Here is a 20467-nt window from a genome sequence, read left to right on the forward strand (position 1 = left end):
ATTAATATTAACGTGGAAGGACTGGTTTGCAATCGAAAGGCGTTTATTGCCTACAAAACTGAGAAAAGGACTGAAATTTAATGCAGGAGCGTTAGGAGAAAGGCAGATGAGACGCTCTGGCTCCAGAAGGCGGTGTGAGAAGTGGTGTGAAGGGATGGGCGCCGAGGCACTGCTGCGAATCCATCACTTGAAAACGCATCTCCTTTGTTTGTTCAGGGAGACGCTGGTATTTCAATTATTTGTGCCATTTCATGTTACATTTACGCTTATTCACTTGGCTCACTTTTTTTTTTTCCTAGCAATATTAGGCCACCTTCAATTATTAACCCACGCAGCTGGACCATTTTTTAGCGCAGCACTTAGTTTATTATGGGAAGTACCATGCATGCTCAGGGTACTAACGTGTGACCTGTGAGAAAGGCTTTTGAGTCCATGATTACAATCGCTGCACGCTCGTGGTAAACTAGCAGTGTTAACTGGGGTAAAAGCCAGAGCACACTGATTTTGTCCAGAACGAGAGGGAATATGACAGGAACGGGTGTCCCCGACCGACCCCCCCGCCAGGGGATCACGAACTCTCGCTTCCAGCAATAATAACGGGTCCGCGACTCCGACACCGAACCGCGCCGGCCCGTCGGACCCGTTCTCGCCCGGGATAATGTGCCTTCGCTCAGGGGTCCTGTGTCAAAGGGTGTGTTCTGTTGTGGGGAATGTGTGACGTGCGAGAGTAACGGTCCGCTCGCTTCCACCCACTGCTGCGCGCTCCTCGCACTCAACACACACACACACACACACTCAGCGTGGTCCCTCAGTACTGCTGACTGTCCCCTCTTCGGCCGGGCGAACGCGCTGTACGGTTCCGGTACTGTACGGTACGGTAAATCTGCCGTACGCACGGGTGCAACGGCAGAGTGAGCGAGCGAGGGGAAATGGAGGAGCGCGCGACTCCGGGCAACGTGCGCCGTCCACCTCCGACTGCCAGGTACGCGCGCCTTTCCGCCGCTGTCAGACGTTAAGGAGCACAGCTCCCGCTCTTTACTTAAGCTACAGCTGATAGAGCTAGGGCTGATAGATATACAACTTATAGATCTAGAGTTGATAGATATACGGGTAATAGATCTAGAGCCCACAGATATACAACTAATAGAGCTAGGGCTGATAGATATATCTTTGATAGATCTAGAGCTGATAGAGATACATCTGATAGATCTAGAGTTGATGGAAACAACTGATAGATCCAGAGCTCATAGATATACAACTGATAGATCTAGAGCTCATAGATATACAGTTGATAGATCTAGAGCTGCTAGAGATGCAACTGATAGATCTTGAGTTGATGGATACGACTGATAGATCTAGAGCTGATAGAACTAGAGCTGCTGCTCTCTCCTCCTCTGCCATACAGTATTTACAAGTTTGAAGCTAAATGATGCTGCTCATGCTGTAACTGTCATAGGCCTGCTTTGCTTTTGTTACCAAATAATCTAAATTACGAGATGCTTAGCACGTTATTTTGTGGTAGATTTTCTTTTGATGTAATGCATTTGTTGTGTATACTCATTATTTTCATTTCACACGTTATTATAATTTCCTTCTGTTGAACAATCAAATGCATTGATTTAAGTTTAATTTAAAAAGGGGAAAAACTTAGTTTGAGGGATGCAAGTGATCTAAGTCAAGAAGATTCACTTTGGTAAAGATTTGTTAAGTAATGTATCTTAACAAGGGGGTGCGGTAGCGCAGTGGGTTGGACCGCAGTCCTGCTCTCCGGTGGGTCTGGGGTTCGAGTCCCGCTTGGGGTGCCTTGCGACGGACTGGCGTCCCGTCCTGAGTGTGTCCCCTCCCCCTCCGGCCTTGCGCCCTGTGTTGCCGGGTAGGCTCCGGTTCCCCGCGACCCCATATGGGACAAGCGGTTCTGAAGATGTGTGTGTGTGTGTGTGTGTGTGTGTGTGTGTGTGTGTGTGTGTGTGTGTGTGTGTGTGTGTGTGTGTGTGTGTGTGTGTGTATCTTAACAAGTTAAATGTGTGGCATCAGGATGTGTTAAATAGACAGAGAGACAGAGAACATCACCAGAACCACACCAGTTCACTGACTTTTTCACCGACATTCTTCTTCAGATTTGGTGCTTTGTATCCCTTTTCTCATTTCTTTTCTTTTAAAACCTTTTTTTTCACGAAAAAAACACTTGTTGCGGGTGGTTGTTAAGCCCTAGCATCTCTTGTATCATTAAATCCCTGACCATTCATTCAACTAGTTCTTTATTTAGTGTTTTTTGCTTTTCGAACATCAGGCCTGTTCCACACCATACAGTATATTGTAAGGAAATGGTGATGTGGTGACATAACTGCATATCTGAAGAACAGGGTGTAACTAATTTCATTGCCTCAGATCCATAGAAACCAGACATTGAGCTGTAACAAGCACATTAAAATTGCAACGTTAACGATGATATCATTGCGTTTTTTTTTTTTAAAGGTTGCAATTACTGTGTATTTATTGTATAGGGACATAATGTTTTCCAGCAGTGAAAAAAAAAATGTAAGCTGTATTTTTAGTATTCGGCTCTGAAACTAAAGAAGCATATGTTTTTTGAATAGTGTATGTTATTAACTGCTGTTTCTCTTTGGAAATGAAGCTGTAGTCAGTTGAACCATTTCAGCAACCTTTGAACCTTTGCTTATTTCCTGTCTTTGGAAAAGCAGTGGGAAAGCGGTTGAACAATCCACTGGAGTCATGGGAAATAAACTGGAAAAAAGCACATCATCATCCCAGATGCATGAGCAATAACAAAAAGTGCATATCCATGCAGTTTTATATTGGGATACCATAGCTTATTCTCCTGCTTTATTATTGTTATAAGTATTATAATGATTAATAGTAATAGTAGTATTTAAGTAGTAATAGCAGTAGCAGTTGCTCTGTTCCTTAATTTGCCTTTAAATGAAAACTGAAAATGTGAAAAAAAATCTAAATTTTATTTCCTTCCCAAAGAGTGGAATGGGTTTCTTCTTTAATATGACTGAAAAATTGCAGTGACCCCCAATGAGAGCATTAACATTGCCCTGGGACAGCAGGTCTGTCTCAGTACATAAATGTAAGTTGTGTCTTGGAATGGCAGTCTCAAGAAGTACAAAAGACCAAAGATCTGTCATACCGATGCATAACGTGTCATAAAATAATTTTGGTTGGAAGGGTTCTGACTTTGCAGTGGAATTTCACAGTTTTTTGGTTTGTGAAAGATTATGTGTAGCTGGTGTCATTGTTTCCAGCTTACGCTTTTGCAGAGGATGGGAACTTGGCTTTTGAGACATAGAAAGGGTTGTCAGGATGATTCACAGGCTTTTGCACAGACTTTTGTCCTCTACTATCTACACCTTTTCACTTCTTGTGCTATTAATTAGAAAGAGGGTGCAGAATTTAAATCACTCAATAGCAGTTATGGTCTAATTAAAATCTGCATATCTTACATTATAATGTAACTCTGATGTCTGTTTTTGATGTAGAAGATGATGTAATACAAGCATCCATAGCAACCATGGGGAAAGTTATTGCAGCTGAGGGCCTTTTGGAATTTGACATGATAATCTTGCAGAATCTACAGTACATTATGTAATTTGACAGCAGACATTCCAGGGTGAACCGTCTGTGGTTTTGAGAGTGATTTAATAAAAAACTAACAAAATAAAAATAAAGAAAAGCCATCCTTTTTTGGAAGGGCGAAACACATGGTCCATATCTTTTTATATGTCCTGAATAGTTACGTAATACCGAATTTTATTCCATAATACAGACCATGGCAATATAAAAGATATATTATGACAGAATTTTAAATGCAAGAATTTAACTGCAAGTTTAAATAAACAAGCAATTCCACAGGAATTAGTTCATTTACATCAGACGGCAGTGTTGAAAGTTTTCAGACTTTTCTTTGGAAATGTATTTTTAAATAGTAGGTAATGATTTTATATCTACCAAGATAACCTTTTTATGTGTCTGCAGCTGTTTCATTGTGTCAGATCACATCTGGCCTGATACTGGACTGCTCACTAGCCCAGAAAGGAATGTTGGAGGCAGGGGCATTAGGGGGTGGTCCGTGGACACTGGCCAAGTGTGATGTCTTACCAGTGACATTTCTTTCTATCCATGCTTCTGTCTGTGTGAGACGAACACATACTGGGTGCTGGTGCTACACCTCTGACCACAACCCAGACCTTGGTTTCACATAGCAGAGTTTCCACTGGGTGAGAGCAGGCAGGGCATGTCACAAGATCTTATGTGTCCTAGCAGAAATGAACACGGTGTACAAACACAGCAAGTGTCCAAGTACGGGTCAACTTTTCCCATCGTTTTAAACGAGAGCGCAACAAGAAGGAGAAAGCACTACACAGGAAAGCACATTTTGGTCTAAAATTACATTTACATTAAAGGCAAGCAGGGCAAGAGTTGTTAGCTCAAGACCAAGGACCTGCTACAATGCTCATGAGCAGGGTATTTCACCTTAATTGCTCCAATAAAACTGTAAAATTGTAAGTTGGTTTGCAAAAAAGCTATTTCAAAGCAATCATTTATATGACATAAGGACCTTGCAGAACTTTTATGAAAGATTCAAAGACTGGGAAAGTTGAACAAAAACACAGTAATTATTTTCAGTCGGTCGTTTCACTGTAAAGTGCAAAGAACCGTTGGAATACTTAACTTGGAGGCATGGAGAGTGATTTTGTGTGTTGGACAGCTGACTACATGTGCCATTGCTAAGCTCCTCAGGGCAGGTAAAAAATTCTGTTATTTCATGCTTAGAAGTACAGGATGTCTCAGTTAGAAGAGCTTCCTAATGAGCATCAATATATTTACAAAGTACATCAGAATCATGATGATGTGAATATTATTCAGTGTTCAAAGAGAAAACGATGAAGGAGGGCAATTGTCTGAAGTGGAATTTTGAAAGTAGCATTGCAGAGAGAGGCGTCCAGGGGCAGATCCTGCCCTGTGGAAGTCAGGGAATAGTGGGCCTTTCATGCATTATGGAAAAACAGACAGTGTGGTTGAGACAAAAATGCATGATGCATTCTTTGTTACTGTAAGCACCCATGAAGCTAGTTGACATTTATTTATCAGACACTTTCCTCCAAAGCAACTTCCAATGAACTCTATGTAGTGTTATCAGCCCACACACCTTATTCACCAAGGTGACTTACAGTGCTAGATACACTACTTACAATGGGTCACTCATCCATACATCAGTGGAACACACACTATCAGTGAACCTGAACATCATGTCTTTGGACTGTGGGAGGAAACCAGAGCACCTGGAGGAAACTACACAGATACAGGGAGAATATGCAAACTCCACACAGACTGAGCGGAGATCGAACCCACATTCTCACGCACCACCCAGGCGCTGTGAGACAGCAGCGCTACTCCCAGTGCCACCATGCCAGTTGAGAATGGGTAAACTCAGATTAATATTCCAAAGTTATTTAAGAAATGGTGTAGAACTCATTTTACATTGTTTTCCTATTATGGATGTGGTGGGTGTTGGGGAGATGCAAGCGCTCAGTCAAGAAGGCTTAACTGTTGAAGCAGACAGGTCTGTCTACAGCCAGACAAGATCTGTTTCACACCCCTTTTGCCCCTCGTGTTTCGTTGCCCTCTGAAACCATAGTGAGTGGAACTAATATTTTTTCTTCTAAAACATGACGGGTTAGTTATATGGGGGTTCTAAAATATGGGTCTTGTTACATTCAATGAACACTCGCAACACTTTGTATAAACAGGAGGTCCATACTCTGAACAGATAGTGCATCACTTAAAATAGTTCATCTGTAAAGTCTTGTTAAACTGGATGCGCTCAGTTTTCAAGCCAAGGAGCAAATGGGCTCAACTTGGAACTGGAAGTAGAAAAGATCTTTCTTTTTTTTAAGTTGTTTGGCTGCAGACGTGAAATTAAACTAATGAAGATTTCTTCAACTACACCTGTATCTGAGCAAAATGACTGCTCATTTACTGTTAATTGTTATTTACTCACAGTGAATACAATCATTGCATTTTGGCATATACTGCATGGCAAAAGTGAGAAATTCCCTACAAATGCAAACCACACCATTAGACAGTCTAACAGGTCTGTCACTGACCTCCTGCAGACCAGAGGCAAGTCTTCTGATGGTGTGCAATGTAGCAATGAGCAAATCCTCTGCTGTCTCATTACCAAGACACACACACTTTCAGAACTGCTTGTCCCTTACGGGGAACCAGAGCCAACCCAGCAACCCAGGGCATAAGGGGGGGGACACCCAGGATGGGACACCAGTCCACCGCAAGGCACCCCAACCAGGACTCAAACCCCAGACTCACCGGAGAGCAGGACAGTGGTCCAACCCACTGCGCCACTGCGCCACCACACCCCTTCTACCAAGAGACGGGGACATGGTAAAGATTTTCATGCGGCTGATATTTAGCATGGTAATCCGCATTTCCCTTCTCACTGCTGGTGTCTCAGCAGTGTAAATGCTCAAGTGGACAAAGGCTTTGGTTCTGGCATAAATATGGTGGAATGACCCTCTCTCACTCAGATGTGCTGAATCTCTTTCAACATTCAAGAAGTGTCTTAAAACTTAACCCATTTGAACTCATGTGTCTATTATCCAACCAAGCACTTTCAGTAGCTGCTTGCCCTGAGCACAGTTTCTCATGACCAGGGACACTACCAGAGCCTATCCTGGAAGCATTGGGTACCAGGCTAAGGGTTCCTCCAGTCCATATTAGGGTAGCCACACATGCATATAATCTTTCACACACTAAGGGCAATTTAGCATCACTAATTCACCTGATCTACATGTCTTTGGACTGTGGGAGGAAACCAGAGCACCGAGAAGAAACCCATGCAGACACAAGGAGACCGTACAAGCAGGGATCAAACCGGCAGTCTCCCGCACCCGCCGCCGGCACTGTGAGGTGGTAGCACGACTCACTGTGCCAGCGTGCTGCCTGTTATGTGTTTACCATTTTAAAATAGCTAAATGCAGCTGCTCCTGTAAAGTATACTGGTTTATATGATGGTATGTGACAGTAATATTCGCTTAACTGGCAAATGTTTTTGAATTTCAGTGTGAAAGATGCTGCTAAAAGAAGAGAAAATAATGGAAAATCATACAAAAATATTATTGAATGCGTAGGAAACTGTAGATGGGCACTAGATGGCAGCAACATGTGTCACCAAGGTTAGTCCTGGTGCTCGGTTCATGTCTTGGAGATGAAGGACTTCTTTCACCTTGTTTCTGTTTTTCTTTCCTCCAGTCGCCTGTTTAAGTTGAGCGCTAATACAGTCCATTAAACAATACGCGTCTGCATTTGCCGCAGTTAATTGTTACTTTGAGGTTTGCAAAATGTATGACGATCCACAATCCGTAATCAAAATCCCTCCTCATTGCGAAGTAACAACAGTTTCTCTATTTATGGTTATTCAAGTAAAAAGAGTAATTTAGGAAATGACTTCAAATTAAGAAAGACCAAACAGTTCCCTTCGCCTCTCCCAGAGGGGGAAAATGCGGAGCATGGATGTTGTTTGAACCCAAAAAAAGATTTCACGGCACAATTAAGGAACCCCCGCCGAAGCTCTACAACAATAGATGCTTTAATGGGAAGCCTAGAGAAGAGGAATGTTTGGGAGGAGCAGGACTCTATGTTTTTTTATATTTCAAGAAAAAGTTTCGCGGAAAAGGGAAACATAAATATGAGGGGCGTTGGTGACATTGCCTTGTGGCTAAGAGTTAGACATTTTGTAAGTCTTTGCACGTGACCCGGGGCAGAATACCGAGCAGGGTGCTCTGCCAAGCGGCTCCGGCAGCACAATGTGTCATTGTGTCCGAGGAGCCGATGCATTTAGGCAGCGCTGCGACTGAAGGAGAAACGCTGTCTCGCTGCCTGTCTCTCTCAGGTTTCTCAACAAGACTCTCTATGTATAGAAAATTCTTTATGTTGTCATCATGTCCCGTTTCAGTGTAGTAGTCTATTAACTTCTTATGGGATTCAGGCATTAGATTTATGGGGTTTCCCGTGGTTCGTGTGGCAGGAGGTTTCTAAAAATCCACAACAATTATGGTCTGTCTGGCCTCCCCGGTGAAACCCCAGTTCTCGGTGTTCCCTTTGTGCATTGTGTTTCCGACAATGAAAGGGATGGGAACACCACCAGGGAGCTCCAGTCTGGTGATGCACTTTGTGGAGCATGTCTGCTGTAACTCCTGCTTTCTTACCGAGCAGGCTACAGTAAACATGGTAACAGAATGGAAAGGCAGGGCTGCAGCTTTGGCAATGCTCCGTAGATGCTGTGAACCTTTTTGCTGGCTGCACCTTGGCCAGGTTACTAATGTGTCCCCAGAAAGCCCTGAGAGTGAGGTGCTGAGGTTGTGCTTAAGGATGGTGTTCGTATTAATCTGCTCTTTGCAAGGCCACTCGGGAGGCAATTTGGCAAACGTATCCTGGAAGTGTCAATGTCCGAGAAATAATTCTCGTAATTCCTTTCTGACCACATTTTTGTCTTTGAACGCTGCCACTTTTGTTCGTGAGGTCAAGTCAAAAAATATTCGCAATAACCCGTCTTGAAATGAATACAGATTATTGCGGATACTTTATGACTTACCTACATACAGAGTGGCTGTAACTGTTTATTTGCTTTTCTACAAATAACAGACTTTATCTGAAAATTTTCTGTCCATCTCAGTAACTAGTGGTAACCCATGTATAGGTGTTACATGGGCTGATGCAGGGTTTAGAGCCGAGAGCTATGGGAATGTTCTGATTTCAGTTCAAAAAAGGATGCAAACAGGAAATGAGCTGTTCTCCCACACAGTGATGCTGTGCAGGTTTTGTTTCCCAGAATTTCTTCCCATCCAGAGTTGCTTCTGGTTTAAAGGTCTTTACAGACCGTCTCTAAACAACTTATGTTTACTGTAAGTGACCTCTCTCACACCATTCCCAGCTGTGGCCGTGGCTGAATGTTTTGTCTTCCCATTGGAATTGCCCGGCCGCCCCTTTCCCCATCGCTGAAATGTGACACCTCATCCCCAGAAGCATCCTTTCTGACATAGTCCAGTTCCTCCCCGGGAATGGATGTTACACTCTGACACTTGAATATTATCAGATATTTAATGTTTTCATTTTGTCTCTCACAAATTAATAATGCAGGTCCACTGTTATATTCAGTTCAGTTCAGTTTAGTGTGAGGGATGCTCTTCTAAACATGCGTACATTTACATTTATTCACTGAACAGACGCTTTTCTCCAAAGTGGCATAGAGATCAGGGGAAATAATAGTATATCGTATGAAACATGACTGCTTAAAACAAGATCATTATTAATTAATTTCTTTAGCTCATGCCTTTGTCCAAGACAAATTATTAGTTTGGACAATATTAGATATGTATACTAAACTGTGTATGTCGATGTATGGATGAGTGACCCATTGTAAGCAGTGTATCTCGCAGTGTAAGTCACCTTAGTGAATAAGGTGTCTGGGCTGATAACACTACATAGTATCCATTGGAAGTTGCTTTGGAGAAAAGCATCTGCTAAATAAATAAATGTAAAATGTAAATGTAAACTAGTTACAATTACTTACCAATTTATATGACTGAGCATTTTTTTCTGGAGTAATTCAGGGTAAGTACTTTTCTGAGTGGTACTACAGTGGGAGTGGGGATTCCAGCCTCTGTAGCTGCCACCTCCCCAGCATTAAATGTAATGTGAAAAAAGGTAAAAATGAATTTGGAAATCTAGGAGACAGGTTCACAGCATGCTTTTTACTTTAGACTGAGTATGCCTTTGAAAACCTGTGACATCTGTCGCAAGACTGGAGGAAGGTTTCAGGAGGCAGTGGCAGAGCATAGTGATCTGGTTGCTGGTCATGCTTATTGTAGGGCATAGGAAACTTACATGAGTCACCTAATTGTGAACCCACATCCCAAGGTCACGCTTCCTGCTTTCAGTCAAAAATATTAAATGAGTTAACACCTTAATAGGAAAACAACATTTTTTTAAAAATAAACACCAGAAAGGAAAGTGGGATACTATTTTGTGCCCGACTTCCGCATTGAGTTTACTCAGCTAAAAATAATCTGGGTAAATAAGAGACAAAAGGTTTGCAGCCCTTCCAACTTTCAGCCTTTTTGGGACTTTTGAACTTGCATTCCTGTGACGGTGCTCGGGTTCAGGGCTATTGTCCGTGTGCTGCCCCTTGGAGGATGTTTTTGAACCTATCATCGGATGCCTTCTCCCTCCTCTGTCCTCAGGGTTTAGTTACCCTGCAGAGATGCTTCAGTAGTCTTTCCAAGTTTGCTCCCAATGGCTGCAGCCCATACCCAAAAGGGTGACGGCTTGGTCACCATGGGAATGAACTGGCTCCCAGTCGACCACTGAATGCTTTCACGGGATGCTGACTGTGACCACCTTAGCCTTCTGCGGTTGTGTACAGCATAACCTGGACATAGTCCAGCCTCTGGTAGTGCTCTACCGACTGCCTCCACTTGTCTGTGAACGAAGGCTCTGCTTGTCTGTGAAGGATATTCAGTGTTGTGTCACATGAACGTTTGGATGCGGAGCACTGAACCGGAAGGCTGGACCAGTGGGGAGTTGTTAGATCATCTCTTTAGACACTGCCTGGATCCTGATGTATGAGTTTAGAAGCGATTGAGCATTCCATGCCTTTGGTTTAGATGTGGTAGAAAGCAACAGCAGACATTAAATATGTTATTTACAGTTCATTAGGTGATACAGAAACAGAGATAGCGTACCAATACAAGCTGTGCCCCCCGTAGACAAAGCTATGACAGAAGATTTGGCAGTATGATTGCTGCATTGGGGAAGTGATCTTCAGCAGAGAGAGCAATATGAGTGGCTAAATTCTTTTATTTGTAATAAATGTGCATGATACAAATGATACAAATGATACAGAAGCAAATTGCTCATTACAATACAGAACGGTCCCTGCCCAGTGGGCAAAGATATTATAATAGAAAGAGAAACATTCACTTCTCTTGTTGAGGATGAGTGTTCCTAGGCTAAGATGTAACTGGGCGGACAGTGGATCATCTGAAAACAGGCAATGAACTTAGGTCAAAAAAATATTTGCAGATCTACAGCATAGTACAAACCCAAAAAAGTGTTTCAGCCTGGTGTGTCTGCTGTGCCAGCGGTCATACATCATCATGTGCTTTGAAACGAAGCATTGTTCCAAAGGGTTCCAGAAATACACCGGTTATGACATGATTCCTTCGCCTGTTACTGGGGAGCGGAGGCCACGTTTCCCGCGGGAGCGCCGAGGTTTCCCCTCCTCGCGGGAGCGAGCCGGCGGAGCGCGCAGCGCGCGGGTTCACACGCCGACGCCTGTACGGAACGAGGCCGTTTGTTTCTTTCCCCTTTCTCTGATCGGGTCCAGTTGTTGAAGTGTTTCCATACCGATCACGTCCTGTGTGATCAGCAGCAGCTGTGCCGGAGCCGGAGTCGGAGCCGGAGCCGCTGTGGCTGTCTGTCGCTAGGGGTAACGCGTGTTCCGACCGCTGTGTGAGTCCCGATCCGATCCGATCGAATCGTCCGCAGCAGGGCGGAGGGGCGCTGAGCCGGTGAAAGACGCGGCTCGATTAATGCGGCTTCCACAGGAGGTTGGTGTGCGGTGGAGGAGGACCTGACGTGTCCTGTGCGTGTCTGACCGTAAAGGTAGGAACACGCGCTGCGGAACCGCGCTCCAGCAGCGTTCACTGACTGATTCATTGTAACTAATGCCGGGCGGAGACTGACTCGCTGGGGAATCTGAATCATGTACTGAATCATTAATTTCCAGCACCGGCGTTTCTGCGAAAGAAGCTCAGGTGCGATTCGTGTCACTTTGCTTTGTCTTTCTTTGTGTTGCCTGACACTTTTCGGCTTTTCTCTTGAACCGGGCGGGCGGCCTGCTGAGTGAGCGCGGCCCTCCCGTCCCCAGCCCAGGTCACAGGTGTTCCGTTCGTGCGAAGTGTGTGTGTCTTCGGGAACCCGGCGGCTGCTGCACTGACTGAGCGCTCACACACCTTGCTTGGGACACAGCGTGTTTTGGTTCGGCTCCGCTCAGGCTGCCTAAACGTCATGCGGTCGTGTCGGTGCCAGCGGTCACTGCTCACTGGGGCACAAGGCTGTGCTCTGCGTTCTTTCTTATTACTTGTGACCAGAATTGTGACCTGAACAGTGAATGGAATTATGACCTGAACAGTGACCGGAATTGTGACCTGAACAGTTAATGGAATTATGACCTGAACAGTTAATGGAATTATGACCTGAACATTGACCTGAACAGTGACTGGAATTGTGACCTGAACAGTTCCCTAAGCTCAGCTACGCTGCTCTGTAGTTTCCCCAGTTTAGCACTACTTTCTCTAAACATTTTTCAGCATTATCTCCAATCACATTGTAACGACCTATGTTACTGGGAAGTGTTATGTTTGAGTGGGAAAATGGGTTTATTGTAAATAGAGATGCTCCTTGACTTACGATGGTTTGACTTACAATTTTTCAACTTTCCGACGGTGAGCTGGCGATAGACATCCAGTGGAAACCGTGTTTTGAATTTTGATTTTTTTCCTGGGCAAGTAATATGCGGTGCGATACTCTCTTACAATGCTGGGCAGTGATCTGCATCTCCCAGTCTGCCACACAGTTGTGTTTTGTGCATCCATAATGTCACTGAAACACTTATCTGTGTCTCCTGCTAGTGGTGGGAAGAAGAAGAGGAGGGCAATTACTCTTGAGGAGAAACTCAAGATAATTGGCCAACATGAAGGCAGCAAGTCTGTAATGGCAATCGTACGTATGCTAGGCTATGATGTTCGGTAGGTTAAGTGTATTAAATGCATTTTCGACTAATGATATTTCGACTTACAATGGGTTTTGCGGAACGTAACCTCATCGTGTGTCGGGGACCACTTGTAGTTGAATTGTGGGTAAAATGGAATTGTGTTCAACCGCTGTGGGAACTCGCAGGGAATATAAGGGGGTCAGTGTGTTGGTCATTGGAAAAAAAAAAGAGGAAAGCCTAAAGAGGGGCGCTAAGGTGGTAAAGTGGCTTGAGGTGCATGTTCTCGAGGAAAAGGGTTCCTCAGACCAAGAGTATTGTTTCCTTGTGTTTGTACTGATAACCTCTCGCTGTGTACTGCTGTCCCAATAAACATTAGTAATGAGCGCTGTTTGTTCATGCATCCATCTGTGCCCAATCCAAACCCAGAGTGCAGCGCACTACATTGGTGTTAGAAGTGGGATAGGACAAGATGATAAGAAGCTGGATTCAGGAGCTGTGGAACCCCAAAGGTAGAGAAGTTGGAATTGGTGTGAAGAAAGAAGCCAATGCCTCAATAGAACCATAACTGGCAGAAGAAGAGCTTGTGGCAGCGGGGGTCGAGACGAAGAAGCTGTGACGAAGCACAAGTGCCCGGGGGACTGTGGAGAAGCGCACACTCTGGCGAAAATGGCGGAGAAAAGTTGCGAGGTGCCGCTGAAGGCCGAGTGGGGTCTCCCTGCACCCGGGGTAGAAGGGGCAAAAGGAAGCAGTGAACCGCAGCCGAGTGGGTATTTGGGGAAGTCCCCCTGCACCCGCGGAGAAGAGTGCTTTCCTGAAGAGGGCAAACGACGTGCAATATGGTGCAGAATGGTGTACCCCGTCTACATACAGGCAGGGCTTGTTTGCACATGCATCCTTCTTCACCCCATCCAAACCCAGAGCGCAGTGCGCTACAACACCTAGTATATTTACTTTTTTCAGCATCTCTGATATTGTTCCACACGCAATGGGACCGAACTTTCTCAGATTTTTCTGCATTTGTTTGTGCTGCTGTGATGCAAAACACACCAAAATAAAAAACACACAGAAATAAAATGTATGCATGAATTAAAAAAATGTATGAATGAATAAAAAAAAAAAAAAGAAACGCTTCTCAAATAAACATAGTGCTATAAAAATAAACTCGCATATTAACATGCATTAACGTTAAGATGAGAGTACACAAACGCACACCGCGCTGGTCGGAATGTTGCCTCCGGTGTGGCGGTTGTCTTTGAAAGAGCAAAAACATTTCTTGCCGGTAATGTGTGAATTGTCTTTGTGCTGCGGAACCGAACTAGACGGCCCCTGCATGGTGTACGTGCCACTCGCTGAGGGACGGTGCTTCCTGGTTCCACTCTATTTATTTCCTTCTCACTTAATATACCCTGATAGTTGGTGGTAAAAAGTCAGTCGGTTGCTGTATAATCTGAAGGCCCAGTCAATGTGTTTACCCTGAACTGATACAGTAAGAATACCCTGCTCTAGGAATGGTGATAAACATTGTAAAGATTATTGAGCATTGTAAGTTAGCTTGGGCAAGAAATAAATAATTTCTTTTTATTTATACAAAATGATGCTGCATATCAAACATTTGTGCCAGGCAGTAGACTGAAATTCAAATTTTCGAGAACCTCTTTGAAAATTGCTGGCGTGGGCAAAAGGCCAGAGAGTTGGACATGCTTTTGTTTATGCTGGCAACCACCGGGTTCTTTAACCTTCAAGAGTAGACTTTAAATCCACATGTGGGTGACTGTGTGTGCCAAGTAGGTGGTCACGCTGTGTGCTTGTAACGAGGAACAAATTTCATGGTAGCATTTGCACTACCTGCCCCTTCCGTTTGCCGCTCAACAGGAATGAGGCACAGAGAAAGATATGAAGAAAATGAAGTACTGAATACCATATCATTAATATTTACCGTAAATCTGCACGGCAGCGGGTGTGTAAATTATAAATCGGTTAAAAAAAAAAAATCTTTAAAAACCTAAAAATGCAGTTGTCCACAAAAGCAAAGTTAGTACCATGTAGAAATGTGTGCGTATGTGTATACCTAACATTTCTACTTATTTATCCCTCTTTCTTCAGTATATGTCTGTCTGCATGTTTGTGTACATCTGTGCTGTTTTTTTGTATGCTGCTGCAGCCAAATTTCTTTCTGGGAATAATACAGACGTATTAATTTCTTCTTTCATTCGTTTAGTTAAAGAGCTCACAGAAATTTGACTCTGTGTTCTCTCCCACTAGCTGATAGAAATACTTGCCTGTGAATTGCAAATCCAATTTATTTGAAATGAGTAGAACTATAATCACACCCGTTAAGGATAAAAGGGTGAATAATATTTACAGCAGAAACATTCAAGTGATTTGTTGTGGTACAAAGTGATGTTCCTGCTTTGCCACCATAAATAGATGATGATAATAATACTAATAATAATATAGCTCCTACAGCAAAACCCCAAACAGAGGAAAGTGGACTGGATGTTTAATTTGAATTTGTATAGAAAGATAACAGTAAAATTGGTCTATGGCTCCGGTTTCAATATAGTCGTCATCATAAGCTTTGTGTTCACATTGTTAGAGTGGCAGGTCGGCAATCGGTGTGCAGTATGGAATATACCGGAAAACAGGAAACGGTGAGCTGCCCCCATGTGTGCTGATCACTGTTTAAACAAGCTTTGTTCTGGAACGGTTCCACCTTGACACAAGGGAGAGCGCAAACGTTCCCACGTGGTCTGAAGGTCTGATCAGGAAGGTTTTAGCCCGGCTGGTGCCAGACTTTACCGGACATGTGCCGCCATTCTTAGTGCGTTTAAGTGGCCTTAACTTATACATTTATATAGATGACATTATTAACACAAAGGTTGACTTATTAATGTAGAACATCAACGATGTGCTTCATGTAAGGTAAGTTGTAAAGGCTTGTTTAAATTTTACTTCAGCCAGTTATTTGCATTTATTCACTTTATGCACCTTTTTCTCCAAAGTGAGTGGAAATTTAAACCATCCAGGAATTCATTTGAAAACTAAGACGTTCAGAATCATCAGTGGCTTTTGATTGTTCTGTACTGCTGTTTTCCTTGTACTTATTTCAAATGTGAGATTGTAAATATAGTTACTGTATATAGAGCACAGTATCTTCATAGTTCCGTAGGAGATTCTTGAATGCAGCGTAGGACACGTTGAAGACGTTGCTGGTACAAGTGGTCCATGTGTACCTCTTATTTTTTATAAATATCTTGGTGGCATTGTTTGAGATGAAAGTATTCTTGCAGAAACTTCAATGAAACCGCAAAACACTTTGAAGCTGGAAGTCGAACCGTTAATAGGAACGTTTTGTTGCTCTTTTCGTTTGCGATTCGGCGGTAGACTGGAGGTATGGTGACGTACTGGGGAGAAACAAGGGGTCGGGAGTGAAAAATAAGTTCTTGCAAGCCTTCTAGATCAGAATCTGAGGGGTTTGAGTGAAAACATTCCTTGGATTCCACGTGCAAACGCTGGCAGTGCTCTTCTTAGTTATCTCACAGTGAAATTCCATAGGCTCTAGGTCACCCAGCTTTGCGCCTCCAACTCGAGATACTGCAGTTTCCTTCACGCACAGCCGCTGCCAACACGTTTTTCCGTTGTGTTCTTTGAGTACCTGTCGAATCGGTGAAGAGACCTTCAGGGTGGACTTTGCGTGGCATGTGGTAATGAGGGAAATGTGAGTATTAACTAACAGGATGCGCTTGCAATCCCGCCTGGACTCCAGAGCACGCTGCCTTGTGTAATGCTTGGTCTCTTTGATAAACATGTGAGTATTTACTTTGGATGGCAAAATCAATAGCCGCAGTCGAAAACAATGTGCAGATTAAAGTCTGAGTCTTGCCTGGTGGGGTCCCCTGTTCGAACCCTCTCTGGGAATGTTTGGATTATAAAACTTTCATGTTCTGTTTAAGATCCTGTTCTTTTCCAGGAAGGCCAGTCAACAAGACAAAAATGTCTCAGTTGGAGGGAAACTTTTTTTTTTTTTTCCTCTCCCGGTGAGAAAATGTCTAATGTTGTTCACTGGTTGGTTGAGCGTAGTCGTCCAGTTGGTCTCATAGCTGTTGTCAAATATTATATGTGATGTATTTGATTACGGGTAACCACCTTCAGTAACAGGCGTACATAGCAAGGTAACTGCTGTACCTCCTTGCTCCACGGCTCTCGGTTTGAATCTGTCCTGCTCGTATGGAGTTTGCACTGCATGTGCACCCTGGTCTGTTCGTTCTTTCTCCCACAGTCCAAAGACATGGTTGAGGTGAGCTGAAGACTAGGTTGCCCTTGAACCCGGCTACTTCTGCTTCTTCCCACATTGGAAGTGAACGTAAAATCGCCCTTAGTTGATGACTTTGTAAGCTGGAGTCCATATGTGTAGGCCTTCGTTTCTATACATTGTGTTTCCCACTTCTAGTCGCACCAATGTCAGGAGTCGCCTCAGAGTCCTGCGTGTTCTGGAGGATCAGCAGCTTCTGAATCTGGGGCTTGGAGCCAAGCTGGCCCTGTTTCACCATTCTTCTTCAATAAGAGCGTGCTTCTCTTACTCATTTTTCTGCCACCCCACCGTGCCGTGCACAACAGCGACGCCTCACTGTTACACCAGTCATCACACTAATAAGTTTCTTTAGCCTGTCTGCTGAAATGATTTGCGTGGACATTCTGAGAGCTGGAAGTTGCCTTTTTGAAGGAAACAAAATGACGTGACCAGGCTGCAGTACAGCCGTAAAGGTTAATGAGGATCCCTGACATCAAACTCGATGACTGATGTATATGCTTGTGTCCAGTTGATGGCTGCTAACGTGTCTTCCAGATACCCGTTCATCTTCACTTGGAAATTTCCCTCCTTGTTTTTTTAAATTTTATTTATTTTATTTTTTTTATTAAGGAACCAAGTTCAATAAAGCGGTCCATTCCACTGGGGGATCTTGTGACTTTCCAAAAAGTGGTTTCAGGCTGTCTGAATAAATGGGCATTTCATTTATGCTGAGAAGAAAGAATTCATTTTATGCCATTACTGATAAGGTTATGCACAATCGGAGTGTTTTTCATGATAACGGAAACATTTCAGATAAGATTACGTTCAAGAGACTTACTCAGAGGTCTTTTTTCTGGGTAGTCCGAATTCGGGAACTATCAGGCAACATGAACTGTGGTACAAACTCCTGTAACGACATAATCTTATTTGCAGAGATTACTGTACCATTACAAATTTCATCTTGGTCTGGTGGCACATTACATTACATGGTTCGTTATATTGGAAGAAGAGGAAACGTAACACTTTTTCAGCAAGTAGTATTGATTCACGGTATATGCTGTAGTTGTCAAGTTGTCAATATCGCCAAGAATTTTATGTGTTCTTCCCCTACCTTCTGAAGGTTATTTGTTGCTGAAAAACCCTTTATAAGGTGGGTTCTCATAACTCAGACGTAGTTGCCATAAGCTTCAACTGGAAAAATTTAATATGTTCCTGAGCCTCAAAATCGACACGCTCACATTTATTTATTTAGGTGGCGCTTTTCTCCAAAGTGGCTTACAATATTAAGCCGTCTACAACTTATGAACTTACCCATTTAAACAGTTGGCAGTTTTACTACAGCACTTTAGGGTAGGTACCTTGCTCCAGGGCACTACAGCTGGAGGCAGCGTTCGAACCTGCAACCTTTGGCTATAAAGGCAGCAGCTCTAATCACTACGCAACACGCTGCCCCATTACATGTAATATAAATATAAATCATTTACAAGCTTGTCCATGTTGTATACCATTTAATATCATGCATTTCTGAATTTTATCTATATCTGAGGGCATGTCCTCTTCAGTCCCGAGCTCCCGGAATAATAGCTCAGCTGCAGCTGAGCATCTCCAGTGCTGCTTCTTGTCACATGTCACCCCACTGTCTGTGAGCATAAATAACAAGCCCTCGTCAGGCCGGTTTCTTCCGTTATCATGTGTTTACTGGTGTTGTGGTAAAAACGCAGTGCAGCTTGCAAAGAGACCCATGTGACCGACCTCACTCTGGCCTGAAGAGTGTCAGAAGGTTTCCGGTCTTTGCAGGCCAGCAGCGATCGTTCCTGCGACCTGGAGAAGGTCCACAGGGATTTTAGCATTGTGTCACCGTTTTAATAAACTTGTGCATGCAGGAGTGAACTCTGCTGGACTCTTCTTATATTTCTGCCCATCCACAAATTTCTGCTGATTGTTTCCTCTGGGCAGACGATCCAACAAGAGCAAAGCTCCAACACCCCCGCTTGTGGCGCAGAACCGAGGAGCAGGTCCAAGACCCCCGCAGAGACTGCCAAGCTTCCCCCCCACTGCCATGGAGCAGAAAGAGAACTTGATTGACAGGGATTTGACTCTTACCGTGGTCCTGCCAGCAGGGCTGGAGAAGACAACTATAGTGCACGGCAGGTGAGGTGCGCTCCCGCTTGTTTTGTGAATGTGAACGTGGACCGTTGGCCTTGGCAGGTGCTCCGATGAGCTCATGTATGATGAATGGCAAAGTAATATGCAGTAAGTTCCTCTGCTGTATAGGCTTGTATCACTCTGCAAGGATTTTTTTATTGTCTACGTGTGGACTTAAAAGTCACAAATATTCAGGATAAAACATGTATGAGATTAACGTTGGTTATTATTAGAAAATCACTCCTGGTTCCAGTTAAGAGGTTTTATATTAATGCTGGCTGCTGGGCAGCACTGCTATTTTCCCCCAGACCTCCCCAAAAAATAATACAAAATTTAATTAAATGAGTAACATTAAAGACAGTTGGATTCATGTGTTTTTAGTTTTCAGAAATCTGGTAATAGCTTTTTGAATTTACAGTGCTTGGAAAAACTATATTTGGCCAAAATGTTTTAAAGGGGAAAATTTTAATCCACACCCCAGTATTAATTAGGTCACATTTAAAGAAGTCAGTGATGCTTTTTAATCTACTGAAGTTTAGGATGACCCATTCCCCTGTTTTAACGGGATACAGATCTGTCTGGTAAACATAACCTGCTGGAGTATTTTATACCCTTTGCCCTTTCAAGATTAATGGGAAACCAGATTTAATATAAAAGGATTTAGTGTTGAATTCTTTACGCAGGTTTTTCATTTGAAATGTGTTCAAGAACTATTGGAATAGTGTGCTCCCTATGAATGGGATTAAACTGCTAGCATTTTTTTTTTTCTAAAGCCCCTCCTCAATGCTGGAATATGGAGACTGCTGGAAAGCACGGTACACATGCTTTCACTTAATCGCTTTCCACACAGCTTATTCCTAGCATGTGGTTTGTTTTCCTTTCATGGCGACCCTTTGATATTGCCGTTATCTTACTGTAGGTGTAGTGTTGTAGGGTATTACTTCATCATTTGTCATCTGGAATAAATATAACAATCCAGTGATGTGTAGAAAGGTTTTTAAATATAGATCATCGAAAAGAGGACTGGTACGGTTTCAGAATGACAAAAAATAAGACCATTAAATATGAACACCAAAGGAAGTAAGAATATGAGTAACATACAGAATTAGCTGGTCAGGTCAATACATTCATATAATACATTTAAAGGTGCCTGTAGAGAATATTATCTGTGTAAACCTTCTATTAACTTGTATGTTTCTGTTTCCCCTCTCTAG

General features: G+C 43.3%; 1 protein-coding gene across 5 annotated transcripts in view; it reads left to right on the plus strand.

Annotated features, from left to right (window-relative positions):
• Positions 1 to 521: 521 nt before the first annotated feature.
• The window catches only part of cobll1b (cordon-bleu WH2 repeat protein-like 1b), a 33440-nt gene continuing 13494 nt past the window's right edge, over positions 522 to 20467 (plus strand). For 2 of the 5 annotated variants that reach the window (XM_029256831.1, XM_029256832.1), the window contains exons 1-2: positions 16688 to 16854; positions 19065 to 19259. In XM_029256831.1, coding sequence (XP_029112664.1) covers positions 16757 to 16854; positions 19065 to 19259 — 293 coding nt within the window. In that variant the 5' untranslated portion in view covers positions 16688 to 16756. Of the gene's footprint in view, positions 983 to 11392; positions 11707 to 15477; positions 15740 to 16687; positions 16855 to 19064; positions 19260 to 20467 lie in introns of those variants that run through there. The other 3 variants (XM_029256833.1, XM_029256835.1, XM_029256834.1) reach the window with 3 other exon arrangements.

Source organism: Scleropages formosus, chromosome 12 (assembly GCF_900964775.1).
Source record: "Scleropages formosus chromosome 12, fSclFor1.1, whole genome shotgun sequence".
NCBI lineage: Eukaryota > Metazoa > Chordata > Actinopteri > Osteoglossiformes > Osteoglossidae > Scleropages > Scleropages formosus.